The sequence below is a fragment of the Antennarius striatus genome, chromosome 8, assembly GCF_040054535.1.
Source record: "Antennarius striatus isolate MH-2024 chromosome 8, ASM4005453v1, whole genome shotgun sequence".
Classification (NCBI taxonomy): domain Eukaryota; kingdom Metazoa; phylum Chordata; class Actinopteri; order Lophiiformes; family Antennariidae; genus Antennarius; species Antennarius striatus.
This window is the reverse complement of record NC_090783.1, coordinates 5,465,955-5,486,174: the sequence shown is the minus strand read 5'-3', so window position 1 is coordinate 5,486,174 and position 20,220 is coordinate 5,465,955. Positions and strand designations below refer to the sequence as shown.

The following is a 20,220-nucleotide window of genomic DNA, read 5'->3' as shown; positions in this document are numbered from 1 at the left end:
TTTTAATCCGATGAAATGCCAAAATGTAAAGGTATCCTGTTCCTCCGCTGGGTAGGACAGCAACTGCTGACTTCATGACTGCGTTCCCAGTGATCCTCGTCCAGTCCATGTGCCCTGGAAACCGGCAATCGGTGAGCTGACTTTCTGCGTTTGTTTGTGGTACAGGTGTGACCGACCTGAAGCTCAAACCGACTTCGATCTCAAAGGTTGGAGTGCCAAGTACGAGAACAAGTTTTAATACATTTAATAAGACATAAGGGAGGCAAAGTTCACAGTAATGCGTAGACGATCATAGAAGTCTCCAGTGTGAGGGTAATTTAAAGTGTTCCGTGAGCCATGCGTCATTATGCCAGGTTATTTAGTTAAAACCAGACACAGATGTGCCGGATCTGGCTAAAGTTTCACTTTCAGTTGTGAACGTGATCTACTGCAACAAGCGCCCCCCTCCTGGTGAGAACTTCCCAAGTTTGTTTTTTTATTTTTTCTAAAGTCCTCCTGCAGGCATCCGCAAGTTGTCCCTGCGCATGGATGTGGGAGATGTAGTGCACAGTTTGATTTGAGAAGCCTGTGGTCTGGTTTTTGTGCTGGGAAATAAATCTTCTTTTCAAAGCCATACTGCTACAGGAAAAAAAAAAAAAAAAAAGGCTGTATTTTATGCCTTTAAGCGCGTCTAGAACAGGAGTCACCAACCTGATTGAAAGTGAGAACTGTTTATGCGTTGTTTGCATTATTACGCATCATTAATAACGACAAAAGACAATCATCTATGGGAGGGCAATGGCCGTATCAATGATTTCTCACAATAATTATCAACAATGACAATAAGGTGAAACAAATACCAATATTCACTTCCATCACTACATTTCATTTGAATACAAACCCTTATGAAATGTTAAAGAAAAATCAATTTACATCTTGGCCCATTTTGACCAAATCTGTCAGATTTGTAACAAAATTGTAACCGTTACATGTAACACACTTGAAAAACTTGAACACAGTTTTTCAATATTTTAATCCAACTAAACCATGGCACTGCCCTGTTGCCACTGACAACATCTGGGATCTGTTTCTCTGTTAGTGGGCATTGCTTTCTGTTCACCAGTGTATTGTATGGGGCGTGTTCTGTGTTTGTTCTTGATGAAGGTCATGTCAGAAAGCACCGACTCACAGAGACGGGTTGAACCAAGCAGGCTGGCAAACTTCATAGCTTCTGTGCATACACCACTGTGCATCTCAAAAGTCTGGTGAAGCCCGGTAGAATTTGAGGTAGATTTCAGTCTGCAACATTATGATTTCAATCTCCACCTGTTCAGCATCCAAGTTGAACATTGCACTCAGTTGCTCAGCAAATCATGGACATTCATGAAAGGATTGGGAATTAATAATACATTGGCTCAATGATGAAGATCACAAAACCTCTTCTCAACCTCTTGCCCAAGTCTCTTTAGGACTTCATGGTACTTTTCTGCAAGTTTGTCTCAGATGTAGAAGCACCGACTGCACAGAGGGAATGTGCAGCACCTTCTCCTCTGTAAATCCACAGAGAAAATGTCTGTCTTGACTTTAAATACATTTAAAGCACCTTATCTGTTTTCCTTTGGAGCAGATGTTGTTCATTATTTTCACAAAGGGAGTCATCACGTGGCCAAAGCCAATCACTTTTATACCTAATTCCTGCTGGTGAATGATGCAATGGTTATGAAGAAGTAATGCAGAAAGCATCACTATTGAATGTGGGAATGATATTGAAGAATATTTTATTTTCTATTCTATTTTTCTTTTACCAGAAAGGTGTCCAGTTCCTGTCAAACTGCTGTCTATGCAGAGAGCGCCACAGATCTCAGGTCTGGCTTCACTTCTTAGTTCTGAGGTATGCATTTTATGCAACGTGTGAACTTCGTTCATTTAAAATAGAATTTTGTCAATTTAAAAATGTGAGAGAAGACGTTTTGATCATCAGTGTCGCTGGAAAATAATACAAACCAAACTGCACCAATTGAGTCGAACATTCTGTTATGTTCATGAGTGAAATTATCCAAATGCTAACAACAAAGGAACATTTTCAATGTGTGTGTGAGTGTGTGTGTGTGTGTGTGTGTGCTTGCGCGCGCATATGCGTGTGTGTGTATGTAACTCAGCTAGTCGGTTGAGATGAAGGAAGGGTGGACAGCAGATTCTCAGACAGAAAGAGAAAAGGAAAGGATCTGAAAATGGTGACTTTGAATGTGGGAACTATGACAGGGAAAGCCAGGGAGTTGGTAGACATGATGATCAGGAGGGACATAGATTTACTGTGTGAGCAGGAGAGAGGGGGAATTGCACAAGGTCTAGAAGCCTAGGAGCAGGATTCAAATTAATTTACTATGATGAGATGCCAAGATAAAATGGAGTGGGGGTCATTTTAAAACAAGAGTTACTTAAGAGTGTCTTGGATGTGAAAAGTGTCAGATCAAGTGATAAGGGTAAAACTTAGGATGTGAACTGGAGGAGAAAGAAACTCTATACAAAGTTATTTGGAGCATTCTGGAGACAGAGAGACTTGCGTAAAACTCTGCGGAAAAAAACAGAATATTTGTACATAAATGAGAGGAGTGGAGACAGAAAAGTGAGACTCTGGGGAGAAGAAATAGCGAAGGTGGAAAACATTAATTACTTGGGGTCAATAGTCCAGAGCAACAAGTGTGGTAAGGAGGAGAAGGAACGGATCCAAGCAGAGTGGAACACATGGAAGAAAGTGTCAGGTGACAAGAGAGTCTCTGCTAGAATGAGGGGCAAAGGTTAGAGGACAGTGGTGAGGACAGCCATGATGGACACATTAGAGGCAGTGCTGCTGGAAAGAAGACAGGAAGCTGAGCTGGAGGTGGGGGAAAGGAAAATGTTGAGGTTCTCTAGGAGTAACCGGGTTGGATAGGATCAGAAATGAGTTCATCAGAAGAACAGCCAAGATGAGAGGTTTTGGAGGCAAAGTTAAAGAGAACAGACTTCAATGGTTTGGACACGTCCAGAGGAGAGATGGTTAGTATGTTGGTAAATGGGTGTTGAGTATAGAGCTACCAGGCAAGAGGAAGACCAAAGAAGGTGAATGGTTGTAGTGAGAGAAGACATGAGGGCATTGGGTGTTAGAGAGAGGGATGCAGAAGATAGGTGTGTGTGTGTGTGTGTGTGTGTGTGTGTGTGTGTGTGTGTGTGTGTGTCACGTGAGGCGGGATATGGGCCAAAATGCAGGACACCAAAAGCAAATCCTTTCTCCATCATTTAATAACAAACTCAAAAATTCTCCAGACAGACGAGAATTACAAAATCAGAAAAGACCAACAGAAACCAAACTAGAAAAACGAACCCACAACCAGCTCTCATCCAACTGGGCTTAAAAAGCCTCATGATGATACCGCCAATGAAGTTCAGGTGTAAAAGCCAGTTAATGGTGTGTGGATGAGAATCAGGAGTGGAGAGGACCCACAGGTGTGGGGCCGTGACTCCACCCACAAGCCTGGCCCCTCTCCCTGCCACACACCAGCACTGCCACTGTGACAGTGTGTATGTGTGTGTGTGTGTTGTAACCATTGTCTCATTCTCTTAAAGCTTCTTGAGTACCTATATGTGTGCTGCGTCTGTGCCCAGTACAGCAGATGTACAGCTTTGCTTGAGCTTTTTGAAGCACGCCATTGAGGTGAGAAAAGGTATCAAAGAAAATAAAATGTTGGTTATATTTATAGCCTTTACGGTTAAAGAATTTAGTTCATGCTGATGATTTAGTGAAGCTTTTCTGCTACGTATCTGGTTTACATGCTTTGGATTTGTTACATATTTTCGCAAGTGTCTGAAAATATTACAAAAACCCCTAAATTATCCTTTTTAAAAAATGATTCTTTTCAGAAGTCTGATGCTATGCTCTACACTCCGTTCGTTAATGACGTGGATGTAAGTGCACCTTTAAATTTTTATTTTCACGGATCAATGATCACGTGTCAGCATGTTGGAGTCAGTTCCGTTACACGTGACCTCTACAAGCCTGTATGAGTCAAACAAAGTGTCTCATTCAGTGTGAACCTCACCACATCTTTGCTTGTGAGCCCTGGAGTTTGTCCAGGATGCCTTTTTTTCAGACGTTATATATCATGATCATTCATCATTTCATTATTATCATTATCTGTTGCCAGGAAAACTGATCATTTTTGAGCTCACACAATGTTACGTATCCTTGTTATTTCGTTGCCATACCCTAAGTTGTTTAGATTGACAATTGCACTGCTATATGCCTCAACTACTCTATTGAATGCCAAGAAATTAGGTCAGCCTGCACACCACAGCATTTCCAACTGAATGACGTGTACTAAGCATCATATGAATAATTCTTTAATGTAATAACCATGTAGCTGTTTAAATGAACATCTTTCTCTCCCCTCTTTCTCTCTCGTAGAAGAACTGTAAAATGATGTCACTGAAATGTTACATGTTGGAGTTGATAATGGTCATTGATGAAGAAGAAATTGTGGATAATAAAGCAGAATGCATCAGTGACTTTGACGATAAACTGCCTAAAGTTAACTCTGTAAGTCCTGTTTAAAATCTCCGTATGAGTGTCTGTAAAAACATAAGTTCATTAAATGTCCTTGACCACAGATGAAGCTGGAAACAAACTCTCCACATTTAATTATTTTTTAAGATCTTTTCTTGGCTGATTATACATAATCATGGTAGTGGAGCTGAAACATTATTGTTCTATGGAGTAAAACTTCATTGTTGTTGTAACATTTACTCTTATGCTCCTTTTTCCTTGACAAATTATCTTGTAAATGTTATTAAGGTTATGTTTTATCATGTCTCTTTTTAATCTTAGGTTGACTGTCCACCATGTGAAGCATATTCCCTTAGAAATATTACAGTATTCCTGGAAGAACTAAATAATCTTTTGAATGAAATGACCACAAATCAGTTGATATGATGTACTGTTTTTTATACTGTACTGTTATATTTTAAGTCACTTTGTACCTGTGTCAGACTGTAACTGCAAACTGTAATTTTCAAACGATTTTGTATTACAACACTTTACATGTAGAGACAGGATGACATGTTTGAAGAATGTATCAGGAAGTAGCATTTGTTGTACAAGGAGAATGTGTATTATAAAGCTAATTACTAAACACTAGTGAGTTCTCGTATGTATGGCGAATGAATCATAGTATGTGAGAAATGTTCCTCTTTCCAGAATCATATTCTAAAGAAAATGGGGTTTTTTTGTTGCTATTTTGTCTTCCATTCAAAAATAATGAAAAGAATGCAGCTTTTGCTATGTCCATCCGTCTGAAGCATTAACATTTTAATGTTTCTCATTTTTAGCGAAAATGTTAACAATTGTATTTTTCATGTAAATGCACTCAACTGGAATTGGGGTTTTGTTTGTCTTTAGTTAAGAATTCCATGTGTTCCAAGTATTTATTAATGGGAGTGTTTTTAATGTTATTTATCTTTATATTGCTGTGTATTCAGGCCTAATACAATTGTGTAATATGAATAGCTGGCGAGGTCAATATTTTTTGTCTCAATAGTCGTAAGGTAAACATGAGGAAGAAATGTGATTGTGTTGTGAAGTAATCAATCAGATATCTTCAAAATATTCTGGATAGGTCATCCTGCTGTTCAAGTCATGTGGACTGACTGAGCAGGAGGGATTGGGTGTTGGAGTTAAACTCAAAACATTTGTACAGTTTAATCATGATTACAGTCATATCATATCATGTATCGTCCTCTTTTTATAGCAAAAAAAATAAATAAATAATCACTCACTAAGTTCCTCACTGCACACGACTAAAATGTTTTAGTCTCACTTTTGGGGAGTTTGTTGGCACATTGATTTGCACTGATCAGCTTACACTTATTTATGTCCATGTACCATTCCACCATTACTGATGATCATTAAGAAATGTGCTTGAGCCTGGCTGTCAGCAGTAGCTGCTGAATAAACTCAGGACATGACAACATTTAAATTGTTAATTATTTTTTGTTCTATATGGACTCATGCGGCTATGCAAGGTACATCAACATAACTCGTACTTATGAATAATTCTCAATATATTTATAAATAAATTTTGCATTTTTGTTGAAGGTAAATCTTTTGGACTTGATACTTTTTATAAGTAGCTCCCATGCTGAGAAAGTGTGAGCACCCCTGTCCCAAAGCTTCATTCTGCCTATGACCTACCTTTAGACCTATGACCCCTTTTAGAGCATCCTGGTGAAATGTGCACCCCAGGTAAAACTCCATTGGGTACCATTAAGTAGGGAAAAAGCTGAAAAATCGTAATCTTTCTACGCTTTTTATTGATAGAAAGTTTTCACTGGTGTCACCGTGATGCTCTGTTTGGAATTTGACACAAGACAAATAAGATAAGAGTATAAAAAAACACCTCATAAGTTACCTTTGAAAATGTCAAGATCTGTGAAGAGTATCAGACCATCAGCTATCAGAAATCTGGCAAAATGCCTATAGCCTGCAGCTCATCACCGTGTTCTCAGGGTCTACTAATACCTGCAAAGACTTCTTCTGATTAATAATGTCTGTTTCACATCAACATTTACATTCCTGTACATGCCTATGTTAAAGGAAATACTCTTAGAGACTTGTTTCATAATAGTTTTGTAGAAGCTGCAGCACAATCTTGATAAAGATTGAGACTGTGGATGTTTCTCTGATAGCGAAATCATTTGACGAACTCTTTAACCACACAAAATTACCTCAGTACATAGAAAATATTTGTTTGCAGCGTTCCTGTCATATTTCATCTCCTTACAGATCTGCCAGGAAAGATTAACAGGATGATTTACTGGTTTAGGGAGGTGTGTTTGAACATACTAAACATACCAGTTCAAGTCAGAGAATTTAAGATTTGGAGAAATTGCAAATTATATTTTAAAGACTTTCTTTGTAATATCTGAGTCCTTAATTTTTTTTTTTAAGTTGACGGTCTCTCAGGAGGTAAATTAACAATTGACAGCGAAGGAGGGTGTGTGTTTGCTGACAATTAAGACAAATCCCGCATGTTGTGAACAGCAGCAGAGCTTGAGCTTGATTGATTGAACAAGCTTTTAGGTTGTGTTCTACTAGTTTTCATGTGTTCAATTAAATGCTGACTAAAAAAATCAGTGTTAACATTATGCAAAACATTAAACATCCATACAAATCTACATATCCACAGCCAAACATTTTATTTTCAAAGAGCTGCTTGTAAATGTCCAATTCATAACATAAAATACATTTCCCACATTCATTCAAGTTTAAAGTTTTAGTCCTTATAATGAAAAAAAATGTACAGTACAAAAATAAATAATGGAATCTGTTACTGTATGCTGCATTCAGAAGCGATGGGTCAATATAATTCATTTTAACATCCACCTGCACTTCATCTTATTTCACTGGCCTGTACCTTGAGATGGGATTAGTGTGGAAAATGTTCATCGACCATTAAGACAATGAGAGGAGATTTTAAAAAAAGGATTCAGTACTTAGATTTCTGAGAACAATTTGGTCCAAATGAATGAACATATATCAGAAATGACTTTGATGTAAGCTGCCAGATGAGCTGCAGAAATGGAGGTTTTGACACTTACCTGGAAGACGTAAGTGATAGCGATGTTTACCACAAAAACAAAGTGGCATGGAAGCACCATCTTGATTTTGTGAACTGCGTTCATGGCAAAATTTTTTAATAAAATCAATGTTTGACAATTTTGTCTCAAATCTGCTCTTAAAAGTTGAATTCCTAAGAATTTTTCAGGCAAACAAATGAAGGTGGAACTTTGTGCGGATCATTAACAATCTCTCTACACACTGGTTTGCTCACACATTTCTTTACTAAGTCGGCCATGAAAAATCAAAAAGGCATCAATGGAAAGTGCATTGAATTAAAAAAATGTTGGGATTCGGTGAAGGCTTTAGTTCTCTCATACAAGCAGACACATGGAAACAGACAGCAAACAGCAATATACAACATCCAGCAAGTTGTTCAGTTACACACAAAAATGTGCATTTTCACAAATGTGTGTAAGCGTTCATATTTACAGCATTACTGAGGTAACATGCAAGGGGTCGTCATGAGTCAACTTTGCCGTAAGTCCCCTCCGGTGGTCGGTAGCACTTTGGAAAAGCCATCAGCTGCAACATGTTGAAGGCATATTTCCTGCATCTAATATTCTTTTGCACGTTTTCAATCCGACATCCTTCTCTGGTGATCAAATAAAGGAGGTGAGGAGGGAAGAAAAGAAAGGAAAACAAAAGAATGAATGAATTATGTTTGCAATGATTAAGACAAACCTTCAAAAGGAGGTTTCTCACAAAAATACATTTGAATTTGGGTTCTGAATGAGTTAGCTTCAGTTTATGTTTGATATTGCGTTGTTAACCAAGTGAATGGTTAATTGTTGGTGAATTTGTTGACATAAAATACACGTGACATACTGGAATGGTAGTAATGATAGAATACTGACATGCTGCTCCAAGTAAAAGTTATTAATTCAGAATGGTCCATATCAAAATAATACACCTAAATCTTTGCATTAGAATATTGATGAATGAATGTGTGACTATTAAACTTAAAAAGAAAAAAAAATCAGGGCCTGGATTTCATTTACACCTGAGGGAGAAAAAGCTGTGATGTAGTTTTTCTGACTGATGATGTTCAGGTTCCACCAAAGTGCAGCATTTTGATGCTACTTTCGGGCTTCAGAGAAATGTATTAGAGAGGAAACATGACAGTTTTACACGCATAACGTTCTGCTATTAGTTCAAAATGAGAACACTTTGCTCCTGTAATCACATGATCACGTCTCGATGCCAGCCTGAAAAGAGAAAGACCTTTTAGCCGTGACACACCTTACTCTCTTCAGCTTTCAGTACCTTTGACTCACTACTCTTGTCTACTCATGCACAAAGATGATATTTCTGTTTGAAAGCATGATGGACTTTTGGTGCAAAAATCTGAAGATTACATTTCCAGATGCATGGCAGATCTCCAGGATTTAAGTGTCTTCGGATATTTTTCATCAGCTTTTTATTTTGACTAACTTTCATTCATAAATGTATATCTTCACCAAAAACCTAATCACATCGAGTGTAAAATATATAAATAAAAAAAGATCTTTACTTGATCTGCCCCCTTTTTCAGGATGTGGACGGATGTTAGAGAAAATTTCATCTCTACACATGGGCAGAAAACGGCATTTCACAACAGTTGTTAATGCCTTCTTTGTCAAATATCGATCAGCCGATTATACGATCAGGATTACAGCGTAAACACATGGACACACTTTGACTCAAAAATATTCCATTTGGAAAGAAATACAGCAAAATGTATGCAAATACTTTCCAAACCTGCAATCTTTTAAAGTTGTTCGTTTATTAATTCATTCATCGCCAAATACACACGCACACGCTCACACCTATATGGGCTGATTTGGTATCTTCAATTCACCTAAGGAGGCCGGACAGCCCAAGAACATGCAAACTCCGCACAGAGTGGGACTAGAACCACGAACCGCCTTGCTGACTGGCAACAGCGCCACCCACACCGCCCACCATTTATAGATGATAAACAAAACATGCCGACACTTATTAAAAAAAGTGGTTCACTGAAAATGAACAGAATTTTTAAATTATTTTTCAAAATCCGCTGCTATATGTATAAAGGAGGTGTGAACATGTATTCTGTGTTTTCTGAGCAGTATAATCCTGTGAAAAACTTTATTCTGTTTGTGATGTTCAACAATAAGCGTCAATAAAAGTCAAACTATCAAAAGGACTTAATAGTTCTTGGTAAATCAGTAAAAAGTAAACATTTATTTCTCAATTGATTCAATGCTATAGATTTTATTCAATCCTCCACCACAGCTCATATATTAATACAGTATATATAATATTATGTAACATAATAATAAATGAAAAAGAAAAGATCACCAACAAAGACAGAAAGAAGGAGTGAGTAGAGATGGCATTGTCAGCGATTTATTGATATTTTGCAAGCAGAAAAACAAGACTTAAAATGAGCCACACAACCAGTAAGTGGGAGCTAACAAGCAGTAGGGCAATGGGGTAAAAGTGTCGTGACGCTGGTTTGTTCTCTGTTACGGCGCCAGCCTCGGGGTCTTCCCACTGCCCAATGTCTCCCTGGGTCAGCCGACTGCAGGGGCGCCCATTGGAGTGAAACAGAACCAACAGAGACAGATCAAAACGCTGCAGTGTTAGTACAGGTCTAGCTGTCATCTAAGTGGGTCTTCGGGCGCAGACCGACATCTTGAGAGTCGGTGCAGGCTGCTTTCAGAAGGCCCACTTAGACACAAAGCCATTAGTAGTGAGCATGGAGAAGAAATGTGAGATGGAAATCTGACATGGAACAGGAGGCATGCAGTTTGATGCACAAACTGTTTATGCATTATACTGTATATCTGAATTTCATCTTATCCAGCAGATGAGTGTTTACTAAAGTCTGGAGCAAAGACTGGTGTTTTTACTGTAGCGGTTTAACAGGTTTGTTGTGAAATGTCACACCTTTTTGATTTCCTCTTGGATGGCATTTCACTTCATTCAAGTTTTCCTCTTAACAGGTTGGACTCACTGCCAGTCGCACCAAAGTGCACATTCTCAAATGTGACAGACAAGTCATAACAGTTTGTAGAATCTTTATCCTGTGTGGATAATGAAACCAGGGAGAGATAAAAAGCCATATTCCAGGAGATTTAGTCAAACTGCACACATAAAATATGTAAGAATGCCATTGCTAATTCTGTTTTTGTTGCTGCATGCATACGCAGAGCAGCAGGTCATGTAAAGGACAAACTGCATAATATCAAACACTTCCTGTCCACAAACCACGGACTGTCAGCAACAATGACACACAACAGACTGTAAAGCTCATGTTCGCTACTTAGGAAGAGCGTCAAGATTGACCTCCTCTGCTAATGATCTCCCACGCCTCACTGCAGCTCACAGCTTATCTTTTTAAGGATCAACCGGCAAAGTATAAAAAGTATGACTTTAGATAATTTCAGGCAATCCGACTAAAAAAATGAACCCCACTAACGTTCACAATCAGAGCTCTGATGTCAGAGGGATCTCACAGGAGGATCTCGCTGCAGATTACTGCAGCTGTAAAAACAGCAATAAAAAAGAACCGCATATAAAGCCATGGCTGACAATAAAGGTACAGAGGTACAACTAGTCACTGCAAATAATGCAGCCCATTCAAACCCTCCACTACTTTTTAAATGCATTTCCTAACCCATGTGAATTACTCTTGTCCTGTTGTTTCAAACACCTTTGTTTTACGGCAGATTTTTAGCATTAGGAAATTAAATAATAGTTCTGTCACACAACCGTTTTGCTGTAACAATATCCCACGTGTTGTGAGCTACAAAATCACACACACTGTGTGTAAACTCTGACCCATTCCTCCAAACCTTTTATAGACAGCAGAGATGGCGTCAAGATTATATAATGAGGCCTGTCGTTCATTCAGCGTCACTTAATATTTAACAATAACTATAGTTTCCCGCTATCATAAAAAGGTAATTAAGACTTGTTTGGTTAAATTTGGTAGCACCTCTCTCTGTAGTCTTCAAAATTATTATGACTCTTCCTCATAGGACTGTCTTCACCATAACACAAAAACAGAGGAAACCCCTCTGGTTGTTGCGGTTGCTTTGTTGTGGTCACAGTGACACATGCAGTGCATTCTGGTCCACAACGGATGAACTAACTGATGCTGTCTTTGCTCTACCAGGGGACTACATGAATGGAAGAGGTTAATAATTCACACGTTCTGTCGTATCTCCATCTCAGAAGTGTCAGAAAACAAAATCCTTTTCCCCTTCTTCCTTTCCTTGCCTTGATTCACCGCTGACCAGCAGGCTGTTTTCCAGGCATCGACATTCATGAGTCGTTCTGCTTTAACCATTTATGGTTGAATGGGGCTGTGTTAAAAGCAGCACATGATCCATGTGTACACATTTCCAGCTGGACTGTGATTTATCTACGTACATATGGCCTCATAAATCTGACCATTTTTTTGGCAGCAGTGCATTTCTTTCTTTCGTGCATACGTGCACCTTATTATGGATGCTGCATACTGATTTATAAATGAGTTCAGTGTTCATTACCACGGGCTTTTCAAATGCGCACCTCACCAATGACCTTCAACGGACTCCTAATTTAGAATTTATCAGTTTTAGACAGATGCAGATGTAAATGTTTACCCTGCTGGCAAAGACAAACGGGAAAGACGGAGGTTTTGATAGGACCATGCATCTTTTGTCAAGTGAGATAGTGAGATAGTGTTGATGGTGGTGATGGGAGGTGGAACATTATGATGCTTATCTTACACATGTAATGGCGATCAAGTGAAAACAAATATCTGATGTGAACATCAGTGAACAAAACAAGTTTCTCTGGATGCAGGTTATTATTTTAAGCAGATAGTTTTAATAAAATGTCTATTAAAGGATAACAAATCCAAATGTTACACCAATAGAAATACTGCTTAAAGGATTATTTCACCCAAATTTAAATTTCGAATTTCCGGAAGCATTCCGGAACAATGCCAGTTTCAGTTTCATGAGTTGGAATTTGAGTAATATCCCAGGTGAGAAGTCAAAGTGAATAGTATTTTTTTGCGTTCTTTTTACTCTGGGTTACATCATTCCAGATGAAACTGTCCAGTGTGTATGAGGTGTATGACTTACTCACAGTAACCAGGCCATTGCTTCTGGAAGGACTAGCTTCTACAGAACTATTGAACTGATCTGTATTGCTTGGTGCAACGACTGCAATGGCTGGCTGCAGAAATGTCACAGACGCATCTCTGCCCTGCTATCTTAGATAATACCGAAGCGAAATGATCCACTTGATCATAGCGGAAAAATAAATCTACTTCATTTAGATGACTGATTTTTTTAATGAAACATGATTGGGCCTGTCTGGAACAATAACTTGCACCCATATGAATTTAAAAATACCTTTTATTACTGTCTTACCTTCGCATACAGTCCAGAGCACGGATGAAGAAATCCTTGCTGAGCTGGTGTTCGTCACGCAGGAGGGCACACTGCTCTAATGTGACAGACATGGATGTCCGGTCTTTGGCACTTTTACAGCTGGTAAACCTGATGCCATTTAACCTTCGGCAGATCTGGAGGGAAATGGAAAAATGTATTATTTACATGCATCCTGAATGCAATTTCATTCTTTCCACCCTTGTTTTAAATGTGCATTGTAATCTCACACACATATTACAACATGACCAGACATGGTAACCCTTAATAAACCTCTCACATAATGTGGTATACATTCAGTTATACATGTTTCCTGATGTGCCCTAATATGAAAATATTAATGTCATCCGACTACAGATTTCTGATGATGCCGTTGGAGTTGTTCTAGCAGGCAGACAACAATCATGACTCAACTTTTAGAGCGACTGACAAAAAACATTACAGGTACTTTTAATATCCCCAGAAGATGGATTCTAATCATTTTAATGATCGACTAACCTTTATTAATTTCCTTGAATTTCTTATTTCGTCCATTTTAAGGTTCATGCTAGCTAACTCAGTAAATTAAAATGATGAAACCAGTTGTCTATTGTCCCAACTCGGCAATAGCACAGAGGAAGTTTTAATTATTCCAGTGACTCCTGTGAATCGCACGACAACTCATTGACAGATACTGAATGTCTGGTGAAAGGTCAAAACTCAACATCAGTATTGTCTTCTGGAGTTTATCCGTCATGCTCAGGAAGTTACCTCTGGTTTGTCTCAATACACTCACGGCAGCCTATGAAATATCAAAAAGTGAAGAATGTTTTGCAGGTCTTCATCCATGCAGTTTGAGATAACATAATTGCCTCTGAGGAAACAGCCCTCCTTTCTTGACAAGGACTTACGGTAATAAATTACAGCAATGCTACCCACCATTCCTGCAGTCCATAATATTTCCACATTCTTTCTCTTCTTTGTTACTACATTCTGGCCCAGAGTTTCAAGTAATTCCTTTATGTCAGTCTGTGTCTGGAAACACGGTAGACCTGTTCATAGAAAACAAAACAAAACAAAGCACAAAGAACTTTTCTAGTCTGTAAGTGAAGTAAAAGTTTGTATGAAAATTTAATTCATAGTTCTTTCACTTTTCTTTTTCTAAGTCACGTTTCTTTCTTCTTTTATTAATTTTCCGTAATTGTCCCGCCATCAGCGACTTAACCAAATCCAGGATCAAGGGTTTAAGCTGGAATCTATCTCTGTCTGTAGTTGTACAGACAGCAGACTGGGTACATCCTGTTTAAATTGCCATTTTAGCAGATGGCGACATAGAAAGACAAATAACCACTCATACTCACACTCACATCTATGGTCAATTTAGAGTCATCAATTCGCCTAAGCTGCATGTTTTTGGAGGTGGGAGGAAAAAGGAGAGCCTGGACAGACTCCACACAGACACAGAGTGAACATACAAAGTCATAAACGTCCAACTAAAATTGATCCAGGGACCTTCTTTGCCACTGTGCTACCCCAAGACACAAGTAATTTAATTTTTCTTTTTTTAACTTTATTTTTCTATTGATTTTTATCTATTTGTTTATTTTGAAGGAAAATCAAAATCAAAAAAATCAAAACATATTTAAACCATAATTAAATTTTAAGTCATACCTTTTGGTCATAAAACAATGAGTCTGATGGTAATGCATTTTGATTGTATTGCAGTTTTATTTTTTGTCCTATAAAATATCTAAAATGGAAAATATCAAATAACTACTTCTGTTTTGTTTATAATTTCCCCTTCCCGAAAGGAAAATCTAATTACTAAAAGATGCATGGGCTGGCCTGGAAATATTTACACAGATTGAGACAGGAAAGAAAAAATCCAGTGCACTTACATTCTACTGACACCTTTCCACTTAATGTTTTATAATAGGCATCTAACATTTCAAAATTCTTCTGGTTTATTCTTTCCTGTAGGGATATATCTCCAAACCTGAGAAGACAGAAACAATAAGGCAATCACAATGAAGCTTTCCCAGAGTGCTCCCTAAAACAATCAATGGAACAATAATGAAGCAGTGAAACTGTGATAAAACATGAAAACAGCTCTTCTGGTAGGATTTTCTTTTTTTTTAAATTGCTGTTAGAGAACACCTAAAACCGTTTCAGTTCATTAAAGCAAGTAATTGCAGCATAGTTAATTGTTATGCTACACAATTATTTTCTTATGTGGTAAATTAAGGAGGCCATTAGGGTTTTAAATACCTCCTGCAGAGACTATGTATTTAAGTGTTATTTCTGGATATAGATACAGTTTATAAAGACTAAACCATGTCCTTTAACATATTCACACAAAGAGTGATTATTCTGTATGTTTCAGCATGAACACAAAGTCATCAGTACCTCTCAGCTATCGTTTGCTGTTCATTGATGCCCACGTTAAACAGCACCGGGAATACTCGAAGAGGTTTTCCCTCCTTGATCTCATCTGGCAAGGTCTGGAAAACCAGTTGTGGTAATGGCACTTCTACAGTGAAGTGGTCTCTGAATACAAGGGGAGAAAAAGCAAAGTGGAAGTAAAATAAATGAAAAAAAAAAAAAGTGTTTTGCTGCACTCTTGAACTTGATAAGTTTGGGAAGTTGTACAACTGGACACTTACAACAGGCTTGTGCATGTTTAAAAGGGAGACTGATGTGTGGGGATGCATGGGAGAAAAAGCATAAATGTGTGAGACAGATTGCTTTACAGATTTTCATGGAGGGGGTGGAATGTAGCGTATCATCTTATCACACATGGTATGCTTGAAAAAGCTCAGCTTTGTTGTGGCAAATGTCTCCATTGCAGTGAGGAGGAGGAAAATCATGAAGTTCACACCTAGAACTACCCTGTTACGAGAATCTACAATCTAACTCTGGAATATTTAATTAGCAATTTGATTTTTGCTCCTCATTACACTGAAATTGGCATATAATGCTACTCAAAATATGATTGATGAACATATAACTTACAAAGTGTTGACATACTTGTAGGGTCAGTATATGAAATACACTGTTTTGTTGTGAAAAGACTCTGCAAAGACATCAATGTGGTTTCTGAGTGATGGACGTAGAACAAGACACATTCTTGTTCAATGAATGTCCAGATGAAGTCCAGCAGCGATTCTTCACATGACTGACACGATGGATCAGAGACACAAATGCTGATCCCTGATCAATAAACCTACTCAAATTTATCTATTATTTTTCTTCTGATATTTTAAATGACTCAACAAACCAACATTTGCTGTTGCCTATTTATTCATTCATTCATTGTCAACTGCTTAATCTGCAGTGGCGGGTCGTGGTGAGCTGGAGCGTATCCCAGCTGACTGAGGGCATGAGGCTGGGGAAACTCTGGGTGCGACGCCAGTGCACCGCGGAGCCACACAGAGACAGAAAAACATGCACACACACACACACACTCACACCCAGGGACAATTTGAGACCAGCCAATTAGCCTGAAGCTCATGTTTTTGGAGGTGGGAGGAAGCTGGAGAACCCGGAGAGAACCCACACAAACACGGGCAGAACAAGCAAACTCCGCAAAGAGCGGGATGCAAAACCTGGAACCACTTTGCTGTGTGGCGACAGCTCTACCCGTTAGCATTGCTATATTTATTAAATATGATGACAATACTCTGATACTCTATAATAAAGTACATGTATGCACAAAAGAAAGAAATGTACTGCTGTCAAAAAAATTGTCAGATTTATGAGACCATTATGCACCCTACTGATTTAAGAACAGGTAAAAATTATAGGGTTTCTGTTCACCAGAAAATCGCATCAATTATACATGAAATTACAGAAATTACCACAACTCCATATAATTTGTGGTAAATTAATTGTCCCGCGGTGCACCGGCATCATGCATGGTGTGTCCCCTGCCCATACACCCATAAGTCTGTTGAGAGAAGCTCCAGCAACCCCCGTGACCCGCAAAAGTGGAGGAAGCAGAATGTTGCAGTTGTATGTCAGGCCCTTTCCAACAAACTATATAATGCAGCTGCTTTGTCTTTTCAATATTACTTTATCGTACGTATACACTAACAGATTATGCAACACAAACAAGGAAACATTATCTCACCTTCGGCCACACACTAAAGGCTGGAGGTCACTGAGGTCATCTGTCTTGGCCTCTGTGATGTGAAACACGACTTTCTGCAGGTCTGAGATTCCAACCTCCATGTCCTCCAGCATTCCGATTTCATCACCTTCAACACAAAAAACCCCAAAATATTTCCACCTTTGATTCTTGTCAATAACAAAGTGAGTCAAACACATGAGAACACTAGCAGCTGTTAATATGAGTGAACAGCTGTGTTTGATGGAGGCTTTCTGTTGCTGCTTCTGACAGATTTACTCACTGTAGGTGCTGAGGAGGCTCTCAAACTGGGCCACCAGGCCGACCAGGTGGAGCTGCCTCAGGAAGTCTTTGTCCTGCATTCCTGCATACAGTCTCATTACAAAACCACAGGCTAAGGCTGCGAGCTGTTGAGGTAGACAGACACAAATTTCTATCAGTCACTGCACAGGGTCCCGGGAGAAGACTAAACGGAAATGTGGATTCAGAAACAGAGAAACTCAGAACATGTAGCAGCTGACAAACTGATGGAGAAGCCACGGCTCCAGCTGTGTTCCTAAAAAGATGTTTTAGTTGTAATTAGAATGATTTTGCTCCTTTGGGAGTTGTTTTAAATTTCGTCGAGTAATCTTTGAGGTAAAATTCACATTAAAAAAATTTATATGGAGAAATTTCTAAGGAAAAATATGCACTTGAGATTTAAAAACACAACATATGCATTCTTTATTCTCTACAGCTAGTTAAAATAAACTACTGCAGGTCTGCAGTATCATTTCATTAATATAATTAAGTGGAGCCTTTAGTTTTAGATTCTTTTTGTGGATCTGCAAAATGTGTAAAGTGTCCTGAAACAAGAGCACTAAAAAAAACAAAAAATGCCCCCAAAACCTCAGGAACTGAGACGAGTCAGTTCCTGAGGACTTCAGACTTCCTCTCAGCGGCCACCTACTGCCTGACTGAAGACCACGTCTCGCCTCTGTTGGAGGAAGAAGCCCTGTGGAATGCTACAGGCAGCCTCCTGCAGAAGCACAAAGGTCATGGCTCTCTTTGCCTTCTCAACCACTTCCATCACACATTCCTTTAACCTGGTTACCGCAGGACGCAGCTGCTCCCTCCAGTCACCTGTGGAGAAAGACGAGATGATGACGGGCACGCACGCAGAGATGAAACCACAGTTTTGATGTGGTTGTATGTGACAAAATGTCAGGAATAACACACAGTTTATCTTGAAGGTGAAACCGGTTGAGCCACTTGTGTTTACCAGGAAAGCACTGGGAAAATACAAATTCCATGCTGTTGAAAGAAAAGAACAGTCTGCTGTTCGCAGGAAGAAACTCGCTTAAGAAAACATGACAGTTAAAACATTGTGGGGTTGTGAAAAGATGAATAGGAATATTATGGCCTTTAAATAAAAGGCAAAACAATTGAATATAATCCAATTCATCATTTCAACTCTCTCTTTTTAATTACTTCTGAATCACAACACCTTAGACCCAGTTCTAGTCTGTTCTGGTCCATGTTTGTGCAGTGATGCAAAGTGGAAAAAATGCTTAGAGCAGATATAAAAATAAAGATGGTCTGATGATAATACAAAATTCTTACAATAAATAATTTCCATTCGCATCACTGGTCTCACATCTCTCTAACAGCTGCTGTTGTCTGAACGGTGGCGCAACGTGAATGCACAGCTTCACAAACCTTCAGCCAAAGGCAGATGGTGTGAGGTTTTCAACTGATTAGTGAAATGATGAATTAAATTTTTTTTAAAAATTTAAAATGGTGTGATGAAGGCATCAATCAGCGCTACTTCGGTTATTATTTTACATTACATGACATATTAAATCATGACATCATATTGCAGCTGATATCAAACACCTGATTTTACACCATGACTGATTTCAAGACTGAAGCATCCAATCCAAGCTGTGCCTGTGCGTGTGCGTTTGTGTGTGTGTGTGTGTGTGTGTGTGTGTGTGTGTGTGTGTGTGTGTGTGTGTGTGTGTGTGTGTGTGTGTGCGTGTGTGCGGGGTAGGGGGGTGCTGTGTTTGTTTTGTAGCAGCCTGGTGTCATTTGCATGTAATTTAATGAAGACAAACAGTGAACAGCCATGTGTAATGACTCTGTGCTCTATCACGGTACTTGTCAAACCCGTCTGCAGGTTTATTAACATATCTGTTGCGCTGCCTTCAGACGGCTGAAGGGATTTAATGAACCAAAGGGGAAGCTTTTCATTCCGTATCACAAAGATGTGTTCAACAGATACAAATATTAATGACGAATGCTCAATAAGAATCATTTATAGAAAAATGCAGATCCCTTTTGTTGAGCTTTGCTGGTGACACATCCACAAGATATAAAATGTTGGGCGAAAATAGTCTGTTTACATTCTATTGTGCTTCAGCCGTGCCCCAAATTTTTAGTTTGCTTTTCCAGATAATGTCACCGCATTGGCAGACGAATTACTTCTTAACAGAAACAGACATTGTTCTTCGACATCTATATAAAAAAACATTTTAAGAAAAAATAGTGATTGTTCCTATTGTGCTGCCTTGTTCCCTGGGCATCAAACGCCACACAGACAGACAAAACAGAATTCAAGTTCAGAAAAATACCAAACAAAGTGCTGCTTGTCCTTGTTGTGGTGCCTCCATGAGAATAATGACCCTTAACGTCACTGCTTGAATACCGAACAGGCATCCACACATTGATCTGTAACTTATTAGCAGCATCGTAAAATGGTCTGGTCGCTCCTTTAATGTGACGGAGTTCTTGTCGTGATCCCATGCTGCCGTGGAACCAAACACGCAACAGAGTAAAGAACGTGTAATACTTCCTTTAAGCTACTATCTTACTCAACAACAACAACTCTTTCACCTTAGAAAAGACTTTCAGATGACTTTGTCCAATGAGAAGAACCTGATCTGGTTGATATAAGATATTTTTGAAATTCAAGGTGTTTCATGTTCAGGACAAGCAGCATCCTATCTACTTCACCCCTCTGCTCACACAGGTTCTTGACCTCACAGCACTTCTTTAAAGTTGTTGTGGGTGATAAATAAATCTGTATCCTCGACTTC

At 38.8% G+C, this 20,220-nt stretch overlaps 2 protein-coding genes across 6 annotated transcripts in view; one reads left to right on the top strand and one right to left on the bottom strand.

The window, feature by feature from the left end:
* The first annotated feature begins 45 nt into the window (after nucleotides 1-45).
* Nucleotides 46-6,881, top strand: il15 (interleukin 15). Its single transcript, XM_068321264.1, has 6 exons — nucleotides 46-131; nucleotides 1,788-1,870; nucleotides 3,583-3,670; nucleotides 3,877-3,921; nucleotides 4,421-4,552; nucleotides 4,841-6,881. Exons 1-6 carry the CDS (start codon nucleotides 75-77, stop codon nucleotides 4,943-4,945), a joined length of 510 nt encoding a protein of 169 aa, XP_068177365.1. The 5' UTR covers nucleotides 46-74; the 3' UTR covers nucleotides 4,946-6,881.
* A 126-nt stretch (nucleotides 6,882-7,007) lies between these two features.
* Nucleotides 7,008-20,220, bottom strand: part of inpp4b (inositol polyphosphate-4-phosphatase type II B) — a 114,226-nt gene continuing 101,013 nt past the window's right edge. For 4 of the 5 annotated variants that reach the window (XM_068321908.1, XM_068321912.1, XM_068321911.1 and 1 more), the window contains 8 exons: nucleotides 18,093-18,265; nucleotides 17,427-17,550; nucleotides 17,147-17,273; nucleotides 15,424-15,564; nucleotides 14,916-15,013; nucleotides 13,957-14,069; nucleotides 13,021-13,175; nucleotides 9,972-10,172 (listed from right to left, as the gene is read on the bottom strand). In XM_068321908.1, coding sequence (XP_068178009.1) covers nucleotides 9,998-10,172; nucleotides 13,021-13,175; nucleotides 13,957-14,069; nucleotides 14,916-15,013; nucleotides 15,424-15,564; nucleotides 17,147-17,273; nucleotides 17,427-17,550; nucleotides 18,093-18,265 — 1,106 coding nt within the window. In that variant the 3' untranslated portion in view covers nucleotides 9,972-9,997. Of the gene's footprint in view, nucleotides 8,223-9,971; nucleotides 10,173-13,020; nucleotides 13,176-13,956; nucleotides 14,070-14,915; nucleotides 15,014-15,423; nucleotides 15,565-17,146; nucleotides 17,274-17,426; nucleotides 17,551-18,092; nucleotides 18,266-20,220 lie in introns of those variants that run through there. The other variant, XM_068321910.1, reaches the window with a different exon arrangement.

Coding starts and splice junctions, on each gene's coding strand:
- il15 (XM_068321264.1), top strand. CDS start 75: ATGACTGCGTTCCCAGTGATCCTCGTCCAGTCCATGTGCCCTGGAAAC. Junction 3,671..3,876: donor TTTTGAAGCACGCCATTGAG/GTGAGAAAAGGT, acceptor GATTCTTTTCAG/AAGTCTGATGCTATGCTCTA. Junction 4,553..4,840: donor AACTGCCTAAAGTTAACTCT/GTAAGTCCTGTT, acceptor TTTTAATCTTAG/GTTGACTGTCCACCATGTGA.